The sequence below is a fragment of the Sapajus apella genome, unplaced genomic scaffold (assembly GCF_009761245.1).
Source record: "Sapajus apella isolate SASKATOON/1434 unplaced genomic scaffold, GSC_monkey_1.0 scaffold97, whole genome shotgun sequence".
In the NCBI taxonomy this organism is placed as follows: domain Eukaryota; kingdom Metazoa; phylum Chordata; class Mammalia; order Primates; family Cebidae; genus Sapajus; species Sapajus apella.
This window is the reverse complement of record NW_022437037.1, coordinates 1,923,518-1,948,408: the sequence shown is the minus strand read 5'-3', so window position 1 is coordinate 1,948,408 and position 24,891 is coordinate 1,923,518. Positions and strand designations below refer to the sequence as shown.

At 47.6% G+C, this 24,891-nt stretch overlaps 2 protein-coding genes across 18 annotated transcripts in view; both read right to left on the bottom strand.

The window, feature by feature from the left end:
• GARNL3 (GTPase activating Rap/RanGAP domain like 3) overlaps positions 1-4,341 on the bottom strand; it is a 178,357-nt gene extending 174,016 nt beyond the window's left edge. The window contains exon 1 of one of the 2 annotated variants that reach the window (XM_032257295.1): positions 4,321-4,341. Coding sequence is in view for 1 of the 2 variants with exons in the window: in XM_032257294.1 (XP_032113185.1) it covers positions 3,668-3,759 (92 nt within the window). In the remaining variant the exon portion in view is untranslated. Of the gene's footprint in view, positions 1-3,667; positions 3,827-4,320 lie in introns of those variants that run through there. The other variant, XM_032257294.1, reaches the window with a different exon arrangement.
• Positions 4,342-5,877: 1,536 nt separating this feature from the next.
• Positions 5,878-24,891, bottom strand: part of RALGPS1 (Ral GEF with PH domain and SH3 binding motif 1) — a 377,570-nt gene continuing 358,556 nt past the window's right edge. For 12 of the 16 annotated variants that reach the window (XM_032257277.1, XM_032257274.1, XM_032257287.1 and 9 more), the window contains 5 exons: positions 24,801-24,884; positions 23,341-23,446; positions 22,808-22,900; positions 22,480-22,585; positions 18,215-20,773 (listed from right to left, as the gene is read on the bottom strand). In XM_032257277.1, coding sequence (XP_032113168.1) covers positions 20,613-20,773; positions 22,480-22,585; positions 22,808-22,900; positions 23,341-23,446; positions 24,801-24,884 — 550 coding nt within the window. In that variant the 3' untranslated portion in view covers positions 18,215-20,612. The other 4 variants (XM_032257279.1, XM_032257283.1, XM_032257280.1 and 1 more) reach the window with 4 other exon arrangements.

Below are 24,891 nucleotides of genomic sequence, written 5' to 3'. Positions count from 1 at the left end.
AAAAATATTTGCTACATATTTGACCCAAACAATTAATTTCCTTAATAAATAAAAAGTGTTTCAATTCAATAAGGAAAGCATAAGCATTCCAAAGGAAAACAAAGTGTATGAATCTATATTTCACAAAAATAAGTATAAATTATGGATATGATAAAAAGTTTCACCTCACTATGAAACAAAGAAATTCAAATTAAAACAAGCTACCACTTTGGCAAATATTTGCGAATGATAATGCCTAGTGTTAAGGATGGGAAAAAACAGGCATACTCATATGCTATTGGAGGACTATAAATTGGTACAACTCTCTGGTGAGGAATTTAGCTTTATGCTTTGAAAGGCTTTAAAATGTTCATTTTCTTTGATCCAATAACTCCCATCACTTCTACAAATTCAGGATGAACTCTTTATAAAAGAGAACCTCTTCATACCTAAAAAAATGCATCTTGAGTTTGTGTCCTTTGTAGGGACATGGATGAATCTGGAAACCATCATTCTCAGCAAACTGACATAAGAAAAGAAAATCAAACACCGCATGTTCTCACTCATAGGTGGGTGTTAAACAATAAGAACACATGGACACAGGGAGGGGAGCATCACTCACTGGTGTCTGTTGGGGGTGGGCTAGGGGAGGAACACCAGGGGTGGGGAGGTTAGGGAGGGATAACATGGGGAGAAATGCCAGATATAGGTGATGGGGGATGGCGGCAGCAAACCACATTGCCATGTATGTACCTATGCAATAATCCTGCATGATCTGCACATATACCCCAGAACCTAAAGTACAATTTAAATATCTATATATATATATATAAATGCCAAAAAAAAAAACCCACAAATGCACCTTTAGTAAGAGTGAAAAACTGTGAGTAAACTACATGCGTCCAATAAAGACATGGCAATATATCCATATGACAGTATACCGGGCAGCAATTTAAAATAGATTTCAGAAATATTTAAGAGTTATGGAAATCCTTACACTACATTAGGTGGAAAAGCAAATTAAACATTAATATAAATATACACATACATAGTTAAGAAAAAAGGCTAGCTGATACCTAGTGGTATTATGGGTAAATAAAAATTTAATTATCCTCTTTATATTTTTCTTGATTTTTCAGATTTCTTCTCAAAAACACAAATTGTTTTATTTTATTTTATTTTATTGAGATAGGGTCTTGCTCTGTTGCCCAGACTGATGTGCAGTGGTACAATCACTGCTCACTGTAACCTCAAACTCCTGGGCTCAAGTGATCCTCCTGACTCAGCCTCCAGAGTAGCTGAGACTACACACGTGTGCCACCATATCTGGATAATTTCTTTAATTTTTTGTAGGGATGGGTTTTGCTACGTAGCCCAGGCTAGTCTCGAACTCCTGAGACCTCAAGTGATCCTCTTGCCTCAGCCTCCCAATGTACTGAGATTACAGGTGTGAGGCACTGTGCCAGGCCAGATTTTTTTTTTTTTGAGACAATCTCACTCTGTTGCCCAGGCTGGAGTGCAGTGGCACAATCTCAGCTCACTGCAACCTCTGCCTCCTGGGTTCAAGTGATTCTCCTACCTCAGCCTCCTAGGAGTTGGGATTACAGGTGCCTACCATATCTGGCTAATTTTTATATTTTTAGTAGTGATGGAATCTCACCACTTTGGTCCAGCTGGTCTCGAACTCCAGACCTCAAATGATCCAGGTAGGTCAGCCTCCCAAAGTGCTGAGATTACAGGCACGAGCCACCGCACCTGGCCCACATTAGTTTTACAGTAAGAAAAAATGGTAATCATTATTATCCAACAGCTGATAAGATAATGTCATGGAGAACCAAGAAGAGAACAAGAAAACTCTGGAAGCCAGGAAGGCACTAGTCTTTCAGGTGCAAGGTTATGAAGACAAAGGAGAGGGTAATAAATGTGAGAATTCAAAGAAAGAGAAACGTTTTCTAAACTGGCACTGCCCAATGTAACAGACTTTAGTCCTAGGCAGTTATTTAAATTAATTAAAGCTACATAAAATGTAAAATTCAGTTCCTTAGTTCAACTAGCCACCTTACAAGTGCTCCATGGCCATAGATGGCTAGTAGCTACCATAACAGATAGCATGGATTACAGAGGGTTTCCATCATTTCGCAAAATCCCATGGAACAGCGCTGCTCCATGCATTCCACTTCAGGCCTGAGGGATCCAGGTTCCATCTTGTCTTGGTTCAGTTTCTCACAACCTTCATGCTCTAACAATAAGCGTGTAAGCACCACGAGAACAGATATCATATCTGGCTGGTTCTCCCAGTCTATTGGGGGAGACATACTACCTGGGTAACTACACACAGTGTTATGTGGACTCGAAGACAGGTGCACAGATTATTGATACAGCAAAGAGCTCAATCTAGGGTTCAAGGAAGACTTCCGAAGAAGGAAGGGTGGGCACATACAGAGGAAAAGAAAGAATATTCTAAGTAGAGAAAAGAGTGTGATATGAAAAAGGGAACAGATGAGAAACAGGACAGGGCAAGGGAGTTAAAACTAGCGGGTTAGACACTGATTCATTCAAAACACAGTTGATGTCCCATGGGCCAGGCCTGAGCCAGCTCTGGGCACTGTGACCAGGACAGTGACCAGGACAGGTCACTGTGAGCCAGCAGTGACCAGGAGAGCTCTGGTTCCTGTCCCCACGATGCTTATATGCCAGGCTCACCAGTACTGCTGGAGTGCCAAGGGTGAGGCAGGGAATGTCAAGAACTGAGGATGGAGGCAAAAGGCCAAGTCAAGGACCCCGCACCTCATCTTAAGGATCCTGGTTAGTTTGCTTCTTATCCTAGCAATGGACCCCTCTTTTTGGCCTCAGTGGGAGCCGGAGTCCCCATCCTTCTCTCTCTCCCAGTCCCCCGCTCTGGTCCCTACCACAGCTGCGGGCGATGGGGAGCTCTTCAAGGGGTGCTGCCCGCGAAGGGCACAGTCACCACTTTAGGGAGACCCCTGCCGCGGCCGGCTGGGGTGTGGATTTCAGAGGTGTCAGAACAGAGACAGAAGTGTGGCTGAGAAGCTGCTGGAGTCACCTCCAAGACCTGAGAAAATGGTAGGGCCGACTTGAGCGACTTCGAAGCAGGAGAATCAGCTCCAAGTTCAAGGAATGCCAGGGAAGCCGAGGGAGGGCACTCGCCGCAGCGGGGAAGACGTGTCTGTGGGGCCAGGCTCGGAGCCAGGCGGTGGTCGTCCCGGGAGAGGCCCCGGGGAAAGACCAGCCGAGGGGCACCGGCGGCCCCGGGCAGAGGGCGGCATCGCGAGGGAGAGGGGAGTGGGGGCCAAGCCGGGCCGGAGCGCGGAGGCCGCAGGTGTGCAGCTGCCGGGGCACGCGGGGCCCAGGAAGGAAGCCTCCAGTGGACCGATCTCGACCTTGCCCTTGAGCATTTACCAGAGGCGGGCAGGGCACGTTCTTCTCAGCCCGTGCCCCGCCGAAGCCGCGGGCACGCGGGGCCTGCCACAGGACCGACGCTTCTGGACGCCTGACACCGGTCCCACCCGATCGCCCGGCCCCTCCCACAGCCCATCGCCGCTCGGCCCGAACTCCGCGTCCGGTCTCCTCAGAGCCTCCGCCGACCCTTCCCACGCCTCGCCTCGCACCGCTGCCCCTTCACGTCTCCATCCCCCCACGTGGCCGGCGCCCCGCCCGGCCGCAGTACCTTGGGCTCTCGAAGGAGCACCCCCTGCGCCGCAGCGCCGCCCTCTTCTGCCGCAGGAGCTCCGCGGCCGCCCCGCCGGGTTCTGGCTCCATCGCCAGGGGCGGGGGCCGCGGGCTCGGGCGCACTCGGGTGGGCTCGGGCCTCGGCCGGCCACTCGGCTCGCGCGCCGCAACCCACGCCCCGCCCCATGCCCCTCGCCGGGTCCAGGCCCCGCCCCTGCCCCGCCCTGAACCGTGGCCCAGCCAGCCTCGCGTCTCTCATCCTACTCCAGGCCCCGCCCCGAACCCCAGCCTGCCAGGACCCTCTGCCCGGCCCAAACACCGCCCCGCGCCCGCTCACCCTGGTCCCGGCCCCTCCCCGCGCCCGCTCAGCCTGTTACAGGACCCGCCCCGGTCCCGTCCCGGCCCCGCTCCCAACTCCAGCTCTGCTCGCCCCGCGCCCTCAGCCCGGAGCAGGCCCCGCCCACGCCCCGCCCCGCGCTCCGTTAACGCCCCTCCCGCGCCAGTCCCTCCGGGTTCTTGCCACCGGTTTTCCGCACCTCTGCGGGGCCCACAGGCCCAAAACACCCACCCTGTCCTCGACTGTGTCCCGTCCACGACCCCGACCCTCCTGCTGCTTGCCCCTCAGCACAGACCCAGGCCCCGCTCACCTACTCCTGCACTACTGAGCTCGCGCAAGGCTCTGGCCCTCACCGCAAACCTCTGCTTCCTCGAGCGCAGCCCCTTGCAGCTCGGCCCCTCCTCACCTCAGCACCTCCTGGCCCTTTCTGTTGCAGCTCCGCCCCTCGGGCCCTCCTCTCCCATGTCCCGCCCACAGGCCTGGCCCCGCCCCCTGGAACCCCGCCTTTTCCCTCCGAAGCCCCCAGTCCGCGCCCAAACCCAACTCCACCTCCTCTTCAGTTCTCCGAAAGGGCCCGCCACATCCCCGCCCCGCCCCGCCCGCGAGAGGCCCCACCCACACCTGGTGGCCCCGCCCAGCTGCCGCCCCTCTTCCCCTCCTCCCGCGCCCCAGCCCCGCCCTCAAACTCCGCGCCTGGTAGGATTCCCGCACCCGTGGCTAAAATGGCGTTCCGCCGTCCGATCTGCGTTGGCTCCTGGATCCTGCCATCCATCAAGGGGAGGTACTGCTGTCGCCTGGTGGTCGTTTGTGGCGCCTGTAAGGGGCTGGAGCTTTGCAGGATACCAGTTGTGGGTTCGAGTCTTGACTGTTAGTTTCCAACTGTGACAACCCCCAACCCCATCCTCACTTCTCTAAGTCAAACGCATTTTTCTCAGGGCCCTTGAACACTGCACTGTAACTGAGGGGAGCAACCCTATCTGGGTAAAGCTGGGGCCACCGTGCCGCCTAAATCAGGAGGAGGTGAGCTAGGGCTACCTCAGCAAGCGGGGCTTTGTGGCAGCTAGGGAGGTGTGGCCACGCGGGCCTGGAACTGGGATGATGGAGCAGAGCCTGAGGAGTGCGCTTGTAGGGGGAACCTGTGCTTGGAGGACTGGCCACTGAAACTTTGGAAGGCACTGGCTGGGAAACTGAGGCAGTCAGGGCCAGTGGATCCTATGATCAGCTTGAATCACATCACCCCCTGGTGCACATTTCCTCAATGACTTCCAGGTTCCTTCTTGGTAAAGCCTGAACTCCCTTGTGAGAGAATGAAGGGGCTGCTCAGATAGCACTGAGAGAAAGACGTAGAGGAGGCCTTCCTTTTCTCCTTCCAGGCCTTGTGGAGATGCCTCTGGTCCATCCCTCAGGTTTCCATGAGATAACCCCTTTAAGACAGCCCTCCTTTTTCTCCAATGAGGTATAGTGGAGTTCTGGGTTTTTGCCTAACATAATGAAGTCCTCCCAACATATCTTTTCAGACTTAAATCCCACTATTCCCAGAAAACCTTTACTCTGTGAGATCAGGTTGCCTCCTTTTCCCCAGCCTCATCCTGCTCCTTCTCATTTCTGTCTCCCTGTTGCCCCCACCCTTCATGTGTTCTGCAGTCCCTGAACTTAATTTCCAAATACCCACTGCCCTCTAAAGCATCCCCAGGTCTCCTGCCTCTCTCCCTGGAGTGCTTACCGCTTCCTGAGGACACTGCTCCTGCATGGTTTTTATGTTCTAGTTCTCTCCTAGCTAAGTTTTGGGCACCCTATTTCTCCTCCGTGTCTATCTGAAACAGCAACTGTTTGCTAAGTGAGTGTGTGTGATTTTAATAAACTGAGCAATATTCATTGGAAAACACATTTAATCTCAAAGTAAACAAAGATGTTTGTACATTAAAGTATTTAATTAGTGAAATAATTATCAATGTAACAAGCTGAAAAATACAGCAACTTGATACAAGACTGAGGTAACAAAATACTTCACCAAAAATCTAAAGAATCCCACAGAGGGCCGATGTTCAGTGGTTACTGCAGGTGAGACAATTCACAAGAATTAGATAAAGTCCTTACACAACAGCATGCAGGGGTCTGCTGGAAAAAAAGACAGCCCAGGAGAGTGCAACAGATTTAACAAGAAACGAATTAAAATGTAGAAACTGATTTTCAACTTACTTTGAAGAGTACATAAGAAATTGAAAACTACTCTCTATGCAACATTTTGAATGCTAAGTGGAAAACCATGCATTTTGGCACGAAATTTATTAAAGATTATACCATACTAATAAATTAAGTACTATTACTTCATTACTGAATAGTCACAGTCGTTCAGAAATGGATAAAGAGATTAATGGTTATAGAATGCACAGATGATCTCCTGCGTTGCTGCTGTAAGCAGGGTTTTGAGGCTGCCCATGTCTCAAGTCCATGGTACAAGTTCTCAGCACCCAAGAAAATGCAGTTCTCGCTCATACTGTAGTTGTATTTGACATTGAAATTAAAAACAAAAACCTATGGAGCAAATACTGTGACATTCTGACCCTACTCTCATTTCACCTTTGGAATCCTTGGCATGCCCAACTGCAGCTCTGTGCCTGGCTCTTCTGGGCCAATCAGCCTCTAGAATAGTGACTTCATCCTCATTACAACTGAACTCACAGATCAAAAGGCTATTCATTCTGTTGAGTCTTTTGATGCCTTTCTGGAGGAGTCTATGCACAGGATTTATACTCAGGGCTAGGAGAGAAGCAAAGTCTTGCCTAAGGAGATATGTGTGGTGAGGACTATTTGTTGAGTGGTCAGGTCCATGAGGGCAGGGATCAGATCTGACTTGTTCTTAGCACAGGTGGCACTCGCTAGTGATGTGAATGAATGGGTGGTTTTGTGCAGATAATCAGTTATTTCTAAAGGACTAGGAATTTTTTTTTTAAACACGAAGCCACTTGACATGTCAAAATGATGTAAAGCTGATTTAAGTCATTTATGGGGTCACAAACTAGATGGCTGTGTTTTTGGCAAGACTCCCCAGCGGTTAAGGACATCAGCAGTGTGGGGGAAGGGCTCTGGGCCCCACCTGAGGAACACAGCAGATGTTGCTTGTAAGTGACTTCCTGTTTAACAGAGCTTTTCCACCTGTAAAATGGCATCCTAAAAGGCACACCTCTTGGGGCTTGGGAGGTGGGCATAAGAGGATACTGGCCATCTTGGTAAGAAAAAAAAATGCTCTATAAATTCAACTGGCAAAAGAGAGTGAGTTCCTTCCTAAACAGAATCTCTTCAAGTATCTACTTTCTCAGGTTCCACAGCCTTGCAGGGAGGGAGGGGGCCAAAGTCTCTCACTGGGCACAGTTAGAACAAGACTTCTACTGCTCTCTACCATACTAATCCTCCATCGAGTATTTCAGTTGCCAGAATGCACTTGACTGATCTTGAATGACAAAACATGTTCAACTGAGAGGGACAAAAATTAGTCCTAGGGACAGAGGTGAGTTGTTCTTGGGACAACAATGTTACTGGCTACCAGCGCCACATGTGTAGACAGCTTTCTATAACTTTCATTTTGGGATGTCATGATCCATTTGCTTAAAAAAATACAGCATATGCAAGAAATAATCCCTTCAATGGCTTCATAAACATTTGTGCAGTCTGGACAGTCAAGGAGCAAACACTAGAAATGCTTCCTTCCAGGGGAAGAATCTACCCATGGACTTTCACGCTTCGTGATCGGTGCCTGGCCCCCCTCTGTCTCAGGCTCTGAGGGTTCCTGCAGCTTGAGGACAAACCAACACTGGGAAGACAATCAGTACTTAAAGCCCATGCTTGGCCTGGGCCCCTGCTTAGAGAGTTGAGTATCTTCCAGCTTTATCTCCAGAACTCTTCCAGTGTGTTCAAGGCTCTTACAGCTTCTATAAGGCTTTTTGCCAACAAAGCCTAAAGAGATTCTTCAAGAGTCCAAGCTAACAATGCTCTTGGGAGAGGATGTGGCAGCAGAATCACTTAGTGAGACTAAACCATTTTGAATTGTGAGTGTGCTATTTCAAATTAGGCTAAGAGATATTTGTGAAAGAAAAGACAAATTTATAAGGGACAGAAAATTACCTGCTTTTGTGGTGCCTGAAATTCTGAGGTTTTGGATTGGCATCTATACTTCATATGTGAAAAACCAGGACAGTTTGCAGGGTGGAAAACCCCAAGGAAAATAAGTAGTTGATGTTCCACGTCTTGCACTTTCATCCAAACATATGACTTTTTTAAAGTTAACAGGTAGAATCCGATTCAGTGTAGGTTAAAGTGTTAACACTGTATGGTTCTGTTAAAGGTGTCTGGAGTGTCTGGCATTGTCATTCAGCCTCTAGATGCTGATTTGAATAGTCATCAGAAGAATTAGGTGCACCATCCGTGTGGGTGTGCAAAGCACCCAGTGTCAAGGTTGATGGCATCAGCTTTATCACCTGGAGTTTCTCTTAGCAGGAAAGTACTCTAGTCTTTGCTCAAAAGGAAGATTTATTCCTAAGCACAGTAAGTCTCAACTACAAAATGAGACCCAGATGACAACTACTTTCCTCACCAAGTCATTCAAATTTTTAGAGAAGTTGTCATTATTTGGTCAAAATACAGTGGTGGGTCTTTTCGTCATTTTGAAATTGACCTATTACAGTTTACTGGTGTAGATGTTGTTTTGAAGCATCCAGCTCAGAAACTCTTGAGGGTAGCTTGATGCCTGATTAGTGTGAACTCTGAAACCATGATAGTCACAAGGACCCAGAAATTCAGTCTCTTTCAGAAAATTGTTTAAGGGTTAACTTCTCAGAGTTAGGCTATCCAAACTAAAGGGGAAGGGGGAAGAGAAGATATTGTGCTAAAGAGTAATTTATTATTTTGAATAATGTATTTGTGCAAAATAAAAGTCACTTTAAAATGTGACAAAAGGTGACAGATAAGGACATGGTTCATGTGAAGAGCTCCTAACTGAATGCAGAGGTTGGACTGTTCACTCCCTGGGGTTTGCTCTCTTGTCCCACAGTCATCAACAATTGTGCCCTTGGACTTGGAAAGTGGGAAACTTGCTGGTGACTGCATTTGGGGCCAAGACTGGGGAAGCTTAAGGCCTCAGGCCACTCAGCTTCCCGACGTGATCAGGAATCTTGGTGGGCCCCGCCCTGGCAGTGGAAGCAAAGGGGTGAGATGATGGGGGCACAGGCCTTGCCCTGCGGGGAGAGGTTCACACCTCGTGGCTTCTGCACAGCTGATCCCTATGAGCATATCGGCCTCAGAGCTGCAACATCACAACTTCCCATTCTGGCATGGTGGGAGGAGTGAGAAAAGGAGGGCCTCAGGCCCTGCTAGGAATGGGGAAAGACGCAAGCAGGCCAGCAGCCCAGTCCACGGTCCTGAAGCCAGGTCCTGTCTCAGAAGGGCTGACAGCAAAGAGGCCTGGAAGGGACCCGGGGCCCCAGGGAGCAGGCCTTCCAGATGAATAGCACCCATAGGAACAGAAAACAAGACACAATTTAAGGCATTGTTTGTTTACAGTAAAAGAATGCAAGGGACCCTTAACATAGGAGGAATCTAGGCTCTCACTCTGACCTTCCTCAGTGGACAGGGCTATAACTTAAGGTTAAAGCAGGGCCTCAAAGCGAATGAAGTGTGTGATGTCACAAGTCTTGTGCCAAAATGCATGTTTCTTGAAGAGTTCACACTCGCTCACACACACACGTATAGCACACACACGCACAGGACGCTTTGGGGTTGTACAAAATCTGAGGCAGCCCTGTGGGCGAGCAACCCCGTGCACTTGGGGTGTAAAAAGCCTGTTCCGCAGCTGTTCCTTCTCTCGGGCCCCTCTCGCTGTCCACTCTGTGCAGTAGAGAGCACTGTCCACTCTGTAGTAGAGAGCACTGTCCACTTTGTGCAGTAGAGAGCACTGAGAACCCAACATGGGCCGAGTGCTCTCTAGTCGCAGAAGCAGGTGGTGGGCCCAGAGAGGGAGAGTGGGGTGTACAGTTTGGGGTCTAACCACCACCCCGAGAGGCGGTGCTGCAGAATGAGTGTCATGAGAGTCGCTGGGGACTGACAGGTGGATTCTGCACTGGTGGAGCCCTCTGGGATGGTGAGGCCACAGGCCGTGTCCCCTGAGTCCAGCTGTGAGTTTCCCAGCACTCTGGCTCACAGCCTGTGCCCAGGACTGCTCTTCACCACCAGGCCCAGCCTGGGTTCCCAGAAGCCTCTGAAGTCACGCCACATCCTGCAGAGACTTACTCAAATGACATAAGATTTGCAGGTACCTAGAAGAGAAAGCTCAGCTTCTTATTAAAGTTCCGACCTCAGAGGACAAGGGGTAGTCCCTAGGGGAAGGGACAGGCCTTTCCCCATGAGTCTGAGCAGGGTAGGGAGAGGATATAACAATAACCATAGCCACCCCATGTGAAGTGGCAGCTGCATGCCAGGCACTGCTCTGAATATGCCACATGCATTGTGTCCTTGAGTCCTCACTTCAACCCCATGGGGCAGGGACTGAAATCATCCTCATTACAAAGATGAGGAAACTGAGGCTTAGGGAGGTTCAGTACCAGCAGCGAGTAAGCAGCAGGGCTAAGACCCCAGAGCCCATGCTCTCAACCCAGCTCCTCCAATGAAAATCAAACTGCACTTGGGGCAGGAAGACAAATCCTGAAGGCCCGGGGTGTGTGCTGAGAGTGGACGGCAGGAGTTGGTAAAGGGAAGCATGGGAGAAAGAGTAAGTTCAAGGATATCAGAAACCCCAAGACCTTCCCATAGTCTGCACCCAGGACAAGATCCTAGCCCTCTTTACTGGCAGGACCGCTAGCCCCAAGGTCCAAGTGTTTCTGCCGCCTCCAAAAGCTTCCAACAGGCCCTCAGCCCCCAGACCTCCTCCCTCAGCACTGCTGTGGGAGGATTTGATTAGAAATAATTTCATCAAAAAAAATCCATCTTGGTGTCAATTTGGTCAAATGATGAATTAGGAAAACAATGCCTCTCCATGTACCGGGAGACAGTCATAAGAATGGACATAGGCCGGGCGCGGTGGCTCAAGCCCGTAATCCCAGCACTTTGGGAGGCCGAGGCGGGTGGATCATGAGGTCAAGAGATCGAGACCATCCTGGTCAACATGGTGAAACCCTGTCTCTACTAAAAATACAAAAAAAAATTAGCTGGGCATGGTGGCGCGTGCCTGTAATCCCAGCTACTGAGGAGGTTGAGGCAGAAGAATTGCCTGAACCCAGGAGGCGGAGGTTGCGGTGAGCCGAGATCGCGCCATTGCACTCCAGCCTGGGTAACAAGAGTGAAACTCCGTCTCAAAAAATAAATAAATAAATAAAATAAAGAATGGTCATAAGCAGCACTGCTCACTATAGCAAAAAAGCAGAAAATCTTTCCTGGGATGCCCAACAGAAGAACTAATAAAAACAAAATCAGTAGAAATACATGAATGACTGCTACATGTGGTGACACTGATGAATCCTAGAAACATGTTATAGGAGAAAAGCAAGACACACAAGAAAATGCATAGTTGTGGTTCTATTTAAGAAAGTTTAAAAATGCACCCCAGACAATACATGAAGAAATCAAGTACGTGACCTGCAATTCTAAAAGAATAATCAGCAAACAAATCAGAAGAGTGGTTCTGGGGCACAGGTGGGAGGGAGAGAAACCAAATTAGGAAGAGGCCGTGGTGAGGGACAGAATTCCAAGGTCCTGGTGGCTGTGCTGTTAGGTGCATGGTGGCAAGAGGATGTTGCTTAACTGCTGTTGTTTATAGCTATATATATGTTATAAAGTTTAAGTGTATTTAATGTTAATAAAACAATTTTAAGACATGCAGTTCCACAAAACAGAAAATCAGTCTAGTCACTGTGATTTTTCCAGGTGAACAGATGCATTTCTGTCACACCTTTCTTACATCCTCCTGGCATTCCATCACACGGATGCACTGTGATTGACTTAAATCATCTTCTGCTGTTGACTATTTCAGTTGTTGTCAACTTTTTATTATTATATATAACACAGAATGGGGATATTTGGTTGAAAGTAAATTAGAAATGAAAAGGGGAAAAGGTAGGAAAAAAACTCCCCTCCTCCAGGTCTGAAAATCTGACAAAAGTCCTTAAAAGTTGTAGCCTTGAAAGACGATCCAAGATGGCTGAATAGGAACAGCTCTGGAGTGCAGTTCCCAGCAAGAATGCAGACGGTGAGTGATCACCGCATTTCAAAACAAGGTTTTACTGCCCACAGACCAGGAGAGTCCCAGAAGGAAAAGTGTCACGAGTTTCTAGCATGGCTGTTTCAGCTGGTACAGTGGGTCTCCACACACAAACTCACACAAATCTGGGCAGCCGTTTCAAGTGGCGCCTGGAATGCCTGAGAGACAGAGTTGCCCATTCAACTGAATAAAAGGGGTCTGAAACAGGGAGCCAGGTGATCTGGCTCGGTGGGTCTCACCCCCACAAAGACCAGCAATCTGAAATGCTCTGGATTGAGAGTTTCACAGGAAGCATAGCTGGACCTGGGACAGTCCAGCTCTGCTGGGGGAATGGCGTCCACCATTACTGGGGCAGTCCACTACTACCAAGGCAGTCTGCTATTACTGAGGCAGTCCACCATTACCAAGGCAGTCTACCATTACCGAGGCAGTCCGCCATTGCCAAGGCAATCTGCCATTACCGAGGCAGTCCGTCATTACAGAGAGAGTCCGCCTTTACAGAGACAGTCGGCCATTACTGAGGCAGACAGCCATTACCGAGGGCAGTTCTAACTATACCTCTATAAGCAAAACTGCAAGGAAGTTCACACAGCAGCTGGGCAGAGTGCACAGCAGCTCAGCAATGCCTCTGCTGCCAGACTGTGACTAGACTACCTCCTCGCTGGGCAGGGCATCTCTGAAAAAAGGCAGCAGCACATCAGGAACTTACAAATAAAGCCCCACCTTCCCAGGACAGAGCACCTGGGGAAAAAAAGGTGGTTATGAGTTCCACTGCAGCAGACTTAAACATACCTTGCCCAGCAGCTCTGAATGGAACAATGGAGCTCATAGCTCAGTACCTGAGCTCCTATAAGGGATAGACTGTCTCCTTAAGCAGCTCCCCAATGCCTGTATATACAGAGACACCTCAGAGCTCAGGCTGACATCTGGCAGGTATTCTTCTGGGACAAAGATAACAGAAGAAGAAACTGGCAGCAACTGTTACTGTTCGGCAGCCACTGCAGGTGATCGCCAGGCAAGCAGGGTCTGGAGTGGACCTCCAGCAGTCCTGCAGCAAAGGGGTCTGACTGTTAGAAGGAAAACTAAAAAACAGAAAGAAATAACTTCATATTATCAACAAAAAGGACGTCCACTCAGAGACCCCATCCAAAAGTCACCAACTACAAACACCACAGGTAGATAAATCCACAAAGATGGAAAGAAACCAGCGCAAAAAGGATGAAAACACCCAAAACCAGAATGCCTCTCCTCCTACAAGGGATCACAGCTCCTCACCAGCAAGGGAACAAGGCTGGATAGAGAATGAGTCTGATGAATTGACAGAAACAGGCTTCAGAAAGTGGGTAATAACAAACTTTCCTGAGCTAAAACAACATGTTCTAACCCAATGCAAAGAAACTAAGAACCTTGAAAAAAGGTTTGACGAAATGCTAATGAGAATAAACAGCTTAGAAAAGAATATAAATGAATTGATGGAGCTGAAAAACAACACGAGAACTTCGTGAAGCATACACAAGTTTCAATAGCCGAATCAACCAAGCAGAAGAAAGGGTATCAGACATCGAAGATCAACTCAATGAAATAAAATGAGAAGGCAAGATTAGAGAAAAAAGAGCAAAAAAAAATGAACAAAGCCTCCAAGAAATACGGGATTATGTGAGAAGACCTAATCTACGTTGAAAAGATGTACCTGAATGTGACGGAGAGAATGAATCCAAGCTGGAAAATACTCTTCAGGATATTATCCAGGAAAACTTCCCCAACCTAGCAAGGCAGGCCAATATTCAAGTCCAGGAAATACAGACAACACCACAAAGATATTCCTCAAAAAGAGCAACCCCAATAATCGTCAGATTCACCAGGGTTGAAATGAAAAAAAAAAATGCTAAGGGCAGCCAGAGAGAAAGGTTGGGTTACCCACAAAGGGAAGCCCATGAGACTCACAGTGGATGTCTCAGCAGAAATCCTACAAGCCAGAAGAGAGTTGGGGGCCAATACTCAACATCCTTAAAGAAAAGAACTTTCAGCCTAGAATTTCATATCCAGCCAAACTAAGCTTCATAAATGAAGGAGAAATACAATCCTTTATGAACAAGCAATTGCTGAGAGATTTCATCACCAGTAGGCCTGCCTTACAAGATCTCCTGAAAGAAGCACTAAACATAAAATGGAACCAGTACAAGCCACTCCAAAAACGTACCAAATGGTAAAGAGCATCGACACAATGAAGAAACTGCATCAACTAATGGCCAAAACAACCAGCTAGCATCAAAATGGCATGATCAAATTCACACATAACAATATTAACCTTAAATGTAAATGGGCTAAATGTCCCAATCAAAAGACACAGACTGGCAAATTGGATAAGGAGTCAAAACCCATCCATGTGCTGTATCCAGGATACCCTTCTCACATGCAAGGATACACATAGGCTCAAAATAAAGAGATGGAGGAAGATTTACCAAGCAAATAGAGAGGGAAAAAAAAAAAAAAAAGCAGGAGATGCAATCCTAGTTTCTGATAAAATAGACTTTAAACCAACAAAGATCAAAAGAGACAAAGAAGGGCATTACATAATGATAAAAGGATCAATGCAGCAAGAGGAGCTAATGATCCTAAATATATACGCACCCAATACAAGAGCACCCAGATACATAAAACAAGTTCTTAATGACCTACAAAGAGACTTAGACTCCCACACAATAATAATGAGAGACTTTAACACTCCACTGTCAACATTAGACAGATCAACGAGACAGAAAATTAACAAGGATATCCAGAACTTGAACTCAGATCTGGACCAAGGAAACCTAATAGACATTTACAGAACTCTCCACCCCAAATCCACAGAATATACACTCTTCTCAGCACCACATCACATCTACTCTAAAATTGACCAAATAATTGGAAGTAAATCACTCCTAAGCAAATGCAAAAGAACGGAAATCAAAACAAACTCTCTCTCAGACCACAGTGCAATCAAATTAGAACTCAGGATTAAGAAACTGACTCAGAACCACACAACTTCATGGAAACTGAACAACTGGCTCTTGAATGTTGACTGGATAAGCAATGAAATGAAGGCAGAAATACAGATGTTCTTTGAAACCAATGAGAACGAAGACATAATGTACCAGAATCTCTGGGACACATTTAAAGCAGTGTCTAGAGAAAAATTTATAGCAATAAATGCCCACATGAGAAGCAAGGAAAGATCTAAAGTTGACACCCTATCATCAAAATTGAAAAAGCTAGAGGAGCAAGATCAAAAAAACTCCAAAGCTAGCAGAAGACAATAAATAACTAAGATCAGAGCAGAACTAAAGGAGATAAGACACACAAAAACCCTTCAAAAAATCAATAAATCCAGGAGCTAGTTTTTTTTAAAAGATCAACAAAATAGACCACTAGCCAGATTAATTAAAAAAAAAAAAAAGAGAGAGAGAGAGACAGAAGAATCAAATAGATGCAATAAAAATGATAAAGGGGATATCACCACTTATTCCACAGAAATACAAACTACCATCAGAGATTACTATAAACTACCATCAGAGATTACTACAAACAACTCTATACACATAAACCAGTAAACCTAGAAGAAATGGATAAATTCCTAGACACTTGTACCCTCCCAAGTCTAAACCAGGAAGAAGTCGAAACCCTGAACAGACCAATAATAAGGGCTGAAGTTGAGGCATCGTTAATAGCCTACCAACCAAAAAAAGCCCAGGTCCAGATGGGTTCACAGCCGAATTCTACCAGACATACAAAGAGGAGCTGGTACCACTCCTTCTGAAACTATTCCAAACAATCCAAAAAGAGAGAATCCTTCCCAAATCATTTTATGAGACCCACATCATCCTGATACCAAAACCTGGCAGAGACTCAACAAGAAAAGAAAGCTTCAGGCCAATATCCATGATGAACATAGATGCAAAAATCTTCAATAAAATACTGGCAAACCAATTGCAACAGCACATCAAAAAACTTATCCATCATGATCAAGTAGGGATGCAAAGGAGGAAGTCAAATTGTCTCTATTTGCAGATGACAGGACTGTATATTTAGGAGACCCCATCGTCTCACCCCCAAATCTCCTGAAACTGATAAGCAACTTCAGCAAAGTCTCAGGATACAAAATCAATATGCAGAAATCACAAGCGTTACTATACACCAATAACAGACTTAGAGAGAGCCAAATCAAGAACGAACTGCCATTTGCAATTGCTACAAAGAGAATAAAATACCTAGGAATACAACTAACAAAGGATGTAAAGGACCTCTTCAAGAAGAACTACAAACCACTGTTCAAGGAAGTAAGAGAGGACACAAACAGATGAAAAAACATTCCATGTCATGGTTAGGAAGGATAATATTGTAAAAATGGCCATACTGCCCAAAGTAATTTATAGATTCAATGCTATCCCCATCAAGCTACCTATGACTCTCTTCACAGAACTGGAAAAAACCAACTTAAACTTCATATGGAACCAAAAGAGAGCCCACATAGCCAAGTCAACTCTAAGCAAAAAGAACAAAGCTGGAGGCATCACACTACTGGACTTCAAACTATACTACAAGGCTACAGTAATCAAAACAGCATGGTACTGGTACCAAAACAGAGATATAAACCAATGGAACAGAACAGAGGCCTCAGAAGCAATGCCACACATCTACAACCATCTGATCTTTGACAAATCTGACAAAAATAAGCAATGGGGAAAGGATTCCCTGTTTAATAAATGGTGTTGGGAAAACTGGCTGGCCATGTGCAGAAAGCAGAAACTGGACCCCTTCCTGACACCTTACACTAAAATTGACTCCAGATGGATTAAAGACTTAAACATAAGACCTAACACCATAAAAACCTGAGAAGAAAACCTAGGCAAAACCATTCAGGACATAGGCGTAGGCAAGGACTTCATGACTAAAACACCAAAAGCATTGGCAACAAAAGCCAAAATAGACAAATGGGATCTAATTAAACTCCAGAGCTTCTGCACAGCAAAAGAAACAATCATTAGAGTGAACCAGCAACCAACAGAATGGGAAAGAATTTTTGCAATCTACCCATCTGACAAAGGGCTAATCTCCAGAATCTACAAAGAACTAAAATAGATTTACAAAAAAAAAAAAAAAGAAACAAATAAATCCATTCAAAAGTGGGCGAAGTATACGAACAGACACTTTTCAAAAGAAGACATATATGAGGCCAACAAACATGAAAAAATGCTCATCACCGGTCATTAGAGAAATGCAAATCAAAACCACATTGAGATACCATATCATGCCAGTTAGAATGGCAATCATTAAAAAATCTGGAGACGACAGATGCTGGAGAGGATGTGGAAAAATACGAACACTTTTACACTGTTGGTGTGAGTGTAAATTAGTTCAACCGTTGTGGAAGACAGTGTGGCAATTCCTCAAGGACCTAGAAACAGAAATTCCATTTGACCCAGCAATCCCATTACTGGGTATATATCCAAAGGATTATAAATCATTCTATTATAAAGACACATGCACACGTATGTTCATTGCAGCACTGTTTATAATAGCAAAGACCTGGAACCAACCCAAATGCTCATCGATGATAGACTGGACAAGGAAAATGTGGCATGTATACACCACGGAATACTATGCAGCCATCCTCTGTAGGGACATGGATGAATCTGGAAACCATCATTCTCAGCAAACTGACACAAGAACAGAAAATCAAACACTGCATGTTTTCCCTCATAGGCGGGTGTTGAACAATGAGAAAGCATGGACACAGGGAGGGCAGCATCACACACTGGGGTCTGTTGAGGGGAATAGGGGATGGACAGTGAAGGGTAGGGAGTTGGGGAGGGATAACATGGGGAGAAATGACCGATACAGGTGACGGGGATGGAGGCAGCAAACCACATCACCATGTATGTACCTATGCAACAGTCCTGCAAGTTCTGCACATGTACCCCAGAACCTAAAGTGCAATAAAATATATATATTTTTAAAAAGAATTATATTCAATACAAATCACTTTTGAAAGAAAAAATAGTTGTAGCCTTGCCATGCTACACTCACATTTGCCAATACATGAAACTGACCCATTAGTACTCTGCTGGATCAGCCTGCCCAGGCACTGCTGCCTGCAGGGGCTGCTGTCGTCTTCTGGCTGCTCCTCCAAAGATGGACAATGGGTTTTGCTTAGGGCTACCACTGTTGCTTCTGGCTGGGGCCACCATGTTGCTGAGGCTTCAGGCACAGGGCCCTACCTCCTTCCCCACGCCGCCCTCCCAGTAGCTACCTTAGGGCTATCAGCTCCTGTTGGACCTGGAGCTGCTCTGGCCTCCTGTGTGTGGTAGGCGAGCTTACGTGCTGTGCTCTTAGAGAGTGGCCCTCAGAGCTACTGAGGGCCCCCAGACACACACAGTGTGATCAGTGTGGAGGAGGCCAGGATGCTCTTCCTCTTAATGTAAGCTGAGGCGGCGGCAGCCTTGTTTAGGTCTCCACACCTTGTCCCAAGGGATCACCTTGAGTTGGCTGCCAACCAAAACCCTTGTCTTCCTGTCATACAGATGGGCAATTACATTTATTCAATGTACAAATATACATAAAACTCTCTAGAAACTACAGAATTACCATTGCTTGTGTATCATCTTAGAACTTTTATACAGACGAGATCATCCTTTCCAACGTTTTTGCCCTGATCTGCTTCTTTATGATAACTATCAAGTGTTGAGCAACAGGACCCCCTGAGAGTCACAGAAGCTTCCAAGGTTTGTTTTTATCATGAACCATGCTGCAGTGAACATTCTTAAACACATCTTTGAGCACATGTGTAAGCACATCCTTAGGACAGATTCCCCAAAGTCAGATGGGTGAGTCAAGGGGATCAACTGCAACTGATGTGGAGCCTCATGTTTGTTCTTGTTTTGGTCTTGTCCTGTTGTTTTAGTTTGTTGAGGACTAATTCTGAGAATTTGCTAATTCTGCTTCTAGCTTCTTATGATCTATAATTTCAATCAGCTTCTCATATTTGTCCTCATCTGTGTTACAGATGAAAATCCTGAATAGGACCGAGCACAGAGCCTCAGAGCTGTCACTAGAGACCTCCCTCCAGCTTCCAGAACCACTTGGAAGGACCAAGAAGTCTGTGAGCATGCTGTGCAGCACCATGAAGTCCCCACCCTCCTGGACCCAAATGCCTGGTATGAACTTGCCTTTGCTGAGGTCCCCCAGAGCTGCTGTCTGCAAGGGGCCTCTGCAAAGGCAAGTCTACTCCCAGTCACTAAGTCTACTGCCAGTCACTACCCCTAACTGTCCTTCTTGAACCACCACCCTCTATGCCAAGGGAGGGCTAGGAGTATGGCATAGGAGAGGTGGAGAGAATTCCTGCTTCCCCTGCTAGGAGACGACTCCTGCTTCCCCTGCTCCTCCTCTGACTGCTCCCTGGTGAACACACATGTGGACACTTAGGGATAGGAGCATCAGTGCTGCCCACCGGACCCCCAGGGAGCAGAAAGCTTCAGCCCACCGTCATCTGCTGCTGAGGACTGAGGCAGCCATTTCTCTCGCAAGCCTGGACAGCTGGGGCTGTGCTTCCAGTCTTTTGCTTAAATGCAGAGGTTACCAGGGAAGTGGAGGCAGGAGAGGTAGGAGGGCTCAGGGGAAACAAGTACAGAATCAGAGGAATCAGGCAGACTTGGGTTTGATCCCAGCTCCACTGCTCACTAATGTGGGACCTTAAATGTGTGTCTGCCCCTTTCTGAGCCTCAGGATCCTCAGCATAAAATGGAGACAGTAAGAGAATCTACCTCACAGGGATGTTGGGAGAATTCAGCCAATTCCTGCATGTAAAGCATTTCGCATAACACCCTTCAAGGGACATCTAGGGGCGACCAGGAGGGGGTCATACCATCAGTCAGGCCCAGCAGGCCAGAGGGGGCCCACCTCAATACAGATCCCATGGGTTCAAACACACTGAGAAGCTAGGGACCCCCCTTCACCAGCAGCCTTCCCTGCCCATGGCTGGCTGTCAATGAGTTAGCTAGCAGCATTATTCCCAAGGGTTGTGGGGCAGGGAGGCCCTTTACTGAGTCTGGAGGATTCCCATGAAGTCAACTCTTGGCAGGGATGACCTAAATAGATGCTAGAAGCTGATATTACAGCTGCACATAACAATCCCTCAGTGGGTGTTTCTGTGGCATTTCCTATTGTGGGAAAGACAAAGGAACCAGATTCAATGTTCTGGTCTGGAGTTGGGCTTAGTTCTAAGCTAAGCAAGAGGGTGCCTTGTCTCAAGGGAAGATGCTCATCAGAAGAGGGTATCTCAGAGTGTGGCTAATGGGCTCTGAAGGAAGAAGGGAACCCTGTTTTCTAAGGACCCTTAGTTCCAAGGGTGGGAGAGGATATTTCAGGTGACAAGCAAGATTTTGGTGACTTTACCTGAGGCCTGTTGCTTTTACATGCATCATCCAAATGCTTGTGCCACAGTATTGCATGAAATCGGGAACCAGTTTGAAACTTGTAAACATTGCCTGATGGGTAGAGAAACCATGGGTTAAGAAGAGGGCCACATAGGCGGGTCAGCTGGTGACTGTAGCATAAAGAGAAATGTAAACACGGGTAACTAAACTAGGAAGGTCGGCCCCAGGTGAGCTGGAACATGCAGAGAAAGCAGCCTCCTGGGCTCCCTCCAGCTGTCCCTTTGGACCATGGCTTTTAAGCATTTTGAGGCCATGGTTCCTTTGGCTGTCTGGTTAAGCCTGTGGACCATTTTCAGAATAATGTTTCAAATGTATAGATACAAAGGAAATCGATAATACTCAAATACAGTTATTAAACTACTAGAAAACAAATCAGCAGTAAACTTCTATAGGTGCTTCTATATTAAATCACTAAGAACAAGATCTAGTACAGGTTTGATACTGCACTGTAATTTCAAAGAGATGAGCATACAGGACATTTTGAAATGTCTGTAACAATATGTGATTTGAAATATCTGATTTCTCTTCGAGATAAAATCACAGGTATTGCTAACAGTTTTGTTGTCGGATGCTTATACTCATAACTGAAGGAGTCAGAAGGCTCTGAAAACAAAGACATATTTTCTTTCCGCCCAAGTTCACAGACCTCTTGAATTCTATCCATGGACCCTGGCCACCCCTTGTGTCACATTTCATTAAAAAAACACTGCTAATCCAGTCCAGACTGTTGAGAGAGAAACAAACTCAAATGGTAACCAAACTTAGGACACCCTGCCACATGTGTGCAACAAATGTGGCTTCAGTCACTTAGACACGGAGCAGAGAACTTGGCAATTTCTCTCTTCCCCACTCCGGGTTCTTTGAGGCTCCCTTTGTTTCTCTGCTTCTCAGCTAAGAACATTAGAGCCTGACACTCAAGGCATGGTCTCTCCACCAGCACTGGCATCTGCATTGCCTGGGAGCTTGTTGGAAATCTTGGTCTCTACCCCAGATCTACTGAATCCAAATCTGAATTTTAACCAGATCCCCAGGATATTTGTGTGTTCATGAACCCTATAGTAAAACATTCCTGTTAAGGTATGAAAATGCTTGGGGATTTTCCAGCTCCAATCACTTTGCCTGGTTGGAATCTAATTGACCCAGGCACTTTTGGGTTTTTGTCATGTGACATGGGTTACTGAGGAGATTTGCTATAGTCTGTTCTGAATGTTGATGAAGACAGGGCTGCTGGAGAGGATGGCATCCAGAATCTCTCCTTCCCAGCATGATCATGAAGCAGGAACCAGGAGGAACTGGGAGGTAGCTAGAGAAGGTAAAGTTAGAGCTTTGGGAAGTTAAAAGGGTTCTTCTCTGGGTTGGCTTTCAACCTGGACACTGCCAGAGTCTCATGGCACATGCATGTCAGGGGGTCCCTGAAATCTCCCCAGAGCCAAGACCCTTCCAGCCTCATAGTCCTGCCTCATCCAACCTTACTGTTTATTCCAAGACCATGAGGCTACAGTTCCTGGAGTGCTGGGCCCCAGAGGCCATAGGTAATCTGCAAAAAGGATTCTAGCACCCTGTGCCTTGTACCCTGCTCCATGGACACACCAACCATGATCTACATAGTTTTTGTGGACTAGCATGGACCCTATGAACATCAGAATCTAAAGAAAAGGAAAGGCAGCAGCCTCAAAAGATCCTAATAACTTGAAAATGCACGGAGAGGAAATGGGCAGAGTAGCAGCTGCAGGCGCCGGCTCTGGCCAGTTGCCTACCTTTGTCAGGGTTGTTCAGCTGGAAGATATCTGGGTGCTCAGGGTCATCAGGCAGCTGCACCATCCAGCCCACGATGGAAACCTTTTTGCCAGGTGTGGATTTATACTGGAGGAGAGCAACAACATAGCCGGAGGCCCGGGCCCAGCCCTCCACTCTACAGGAGAGGCCGACCTGGGCCAGGCAGGCTCCTTCCCTCCCCTGCCACCTTCCCACTCCCATACTCCTCAATTCACTTGATCCCTTTCCCACTCCCATCCTCCACAGTTCACAGAGGTCCCTTTCCCACTAGACAAAGTCCCAGCATGAGAGTCCTTTCAAGGGACTTACGTGTTTTCTGTCTGTGCCCCGCAAGGACTTGGCTCCATAGTACAGGAGGGTGGATCCTGAGAGTATGACCCAGTACCTGGTCCACGAGGACAGCTACAGAGGAAGGGGAAGCTGAGTGATGCCACCAGGGGTGGTGGGGGGTAGAGGCCCCCTGGCCCTGTGATTCCAGACCCAGCCACCCCATCAATGCCAGTACAGGCTCCTGGCCCTCCATCACCCCCTGGCAATGCCAGCTTCTACCTAGGACCAAGATGGGAGGTGTCTTTCGTCCCCTCTCTTACTCCTTTACTCAGGGAGCCTTTGCTTTGTTCATTTCAAGGCAGTGCCAGGCATAATTTCTGAGAGTTCGGCTCGCTGCACACTCACTGCAAGCAGGGCCTCTGCCACACATGTGACTTTCTTGCTGAGACCTCTAGGAGTGGGCACTATTTACAGATGTGGAAACTCAGTGGCCCAGGCAGGGCTGCAGTCTTTGGATCCAGGTCCTTCACTGCTGCCCTTGCTGCCCCAGGTGGATGTGGGTCTGCACTTACTGCAGGCTTCCGCCCTTCCTTGAGCAGGGTTTTTCTTCTCAGAGGCCCTTCCATGGTGGGCACAGCTGCCGAGTTCCCCAGAGAACAGATGCACGGGCCAGTGGGGCTGAGAAGAGACCATCAGTCAGATATTGCCCTGGAGGAGCTGAGGTCAAGGACCCTCTCACTCACTGGGGACCACAGGTGCCCCACTGCCAAGTCTGTGACGTCCCAGCAATCCAGAGGACTCAACAGCGCAGCGCAAGGCCTGGAGGAGAGGGCCAGGTGATGATGCACATGAAAGACCCCACCGCCAAGGACTCCCACACCTGTCTCTCTGGGGCTACAAAGCTTCAGGTTTGGTGACCAAGTTCCTCATAATCCAGACCCCGATCAGCACCCCCACCTTATCCTGAAGGATGCTTTTGTCACAGCTGCAGCCTGGCCACTCCCCGGGGCTGGTGTGGGCTCCTCCACACCTGAGGAGCTAGTGCCTACACAGCCCCAGCTGCAGCAGCCCCTCCTTCTGGTGTTGGCAGGAGCTTTGGAGGAGCAGTGAGGTATGGAAGAGGCAGTATGGAGTGGCAGAGGGACACGAGCCCACACGCACCATTCCCCACACCTTTCCCAGGCTCTTCTCTCATCCTCTCCCTTGGAGACTCAAGCACCATCTACAGATCAAGGCATCCAAGGGCATGGCAGCCCAGACCTCCCTCCTGAGCACCAGATCTGCCCATGCCCCATGAATGGCACCATCCACTACTGGCCACTTCAGCCAGAAAGCTGGGGTTTTCTTCTCTCTCTGATGCCCCTGCAACCTAATCAATCCCAAGGATGCACTGGGGATCAGATACTAAATATGCCTGACCATGTATCTTAGCCATCCTACCACACCTTAGGCCACGGCGCCTTCCTTCCAGCCACTGCTGAGTGCGCTTCACTGGCCTTCCTGGGTCCACACTGGCCAATGCCTCCACCCTCCCTCTCTCTGCTCCTCCACCACTCACAGCATGCCCCTTTCATGGCTCCCTGTTGCTTTTAAAATCTGAGCCACCATCCTCACCCCTGCTGGATGCAGCTGCAGCTCATCTCATGTCCCTGCCCTCTCTCATTCCTTCGAACACTGCCTTTCCTTCACTCTAATCATCCGCTCTTCCTGTCTCACAGTCCACAGCTGTCCCTTTGCTGGGAGCACTCTCATTGCCCTAACTGTCCACTCCCAATTATTTGGTGAATTCCTATCATTCTTCCGGTCTCTTCTTCAGGGAGGCCTTCCCTGATCTCCCCAACCAAGCGTGTTTCTGCTCCTCTCCCTGAGTGCCCCTTACCTCCTCTAGGACAGTCTATGCACCTGGAAGTAGCCTCATGGAAGCAAAGGCTGTGTCTGTTTCTTTTGGCAGCCTCTAGCACAGTGCTTGGCATCCAGCAGGCCACATAACAAGCTATGTGTTGAACAAATGAACACATGAACACATGAATACCTGTAGACACAGCTCCGGGTTCTAGGAGAATTCCGAACTGGAACCCGCCAGTTGGGCCCCAGGGTAGCATAGAGACGTCCCCTGCTACAGA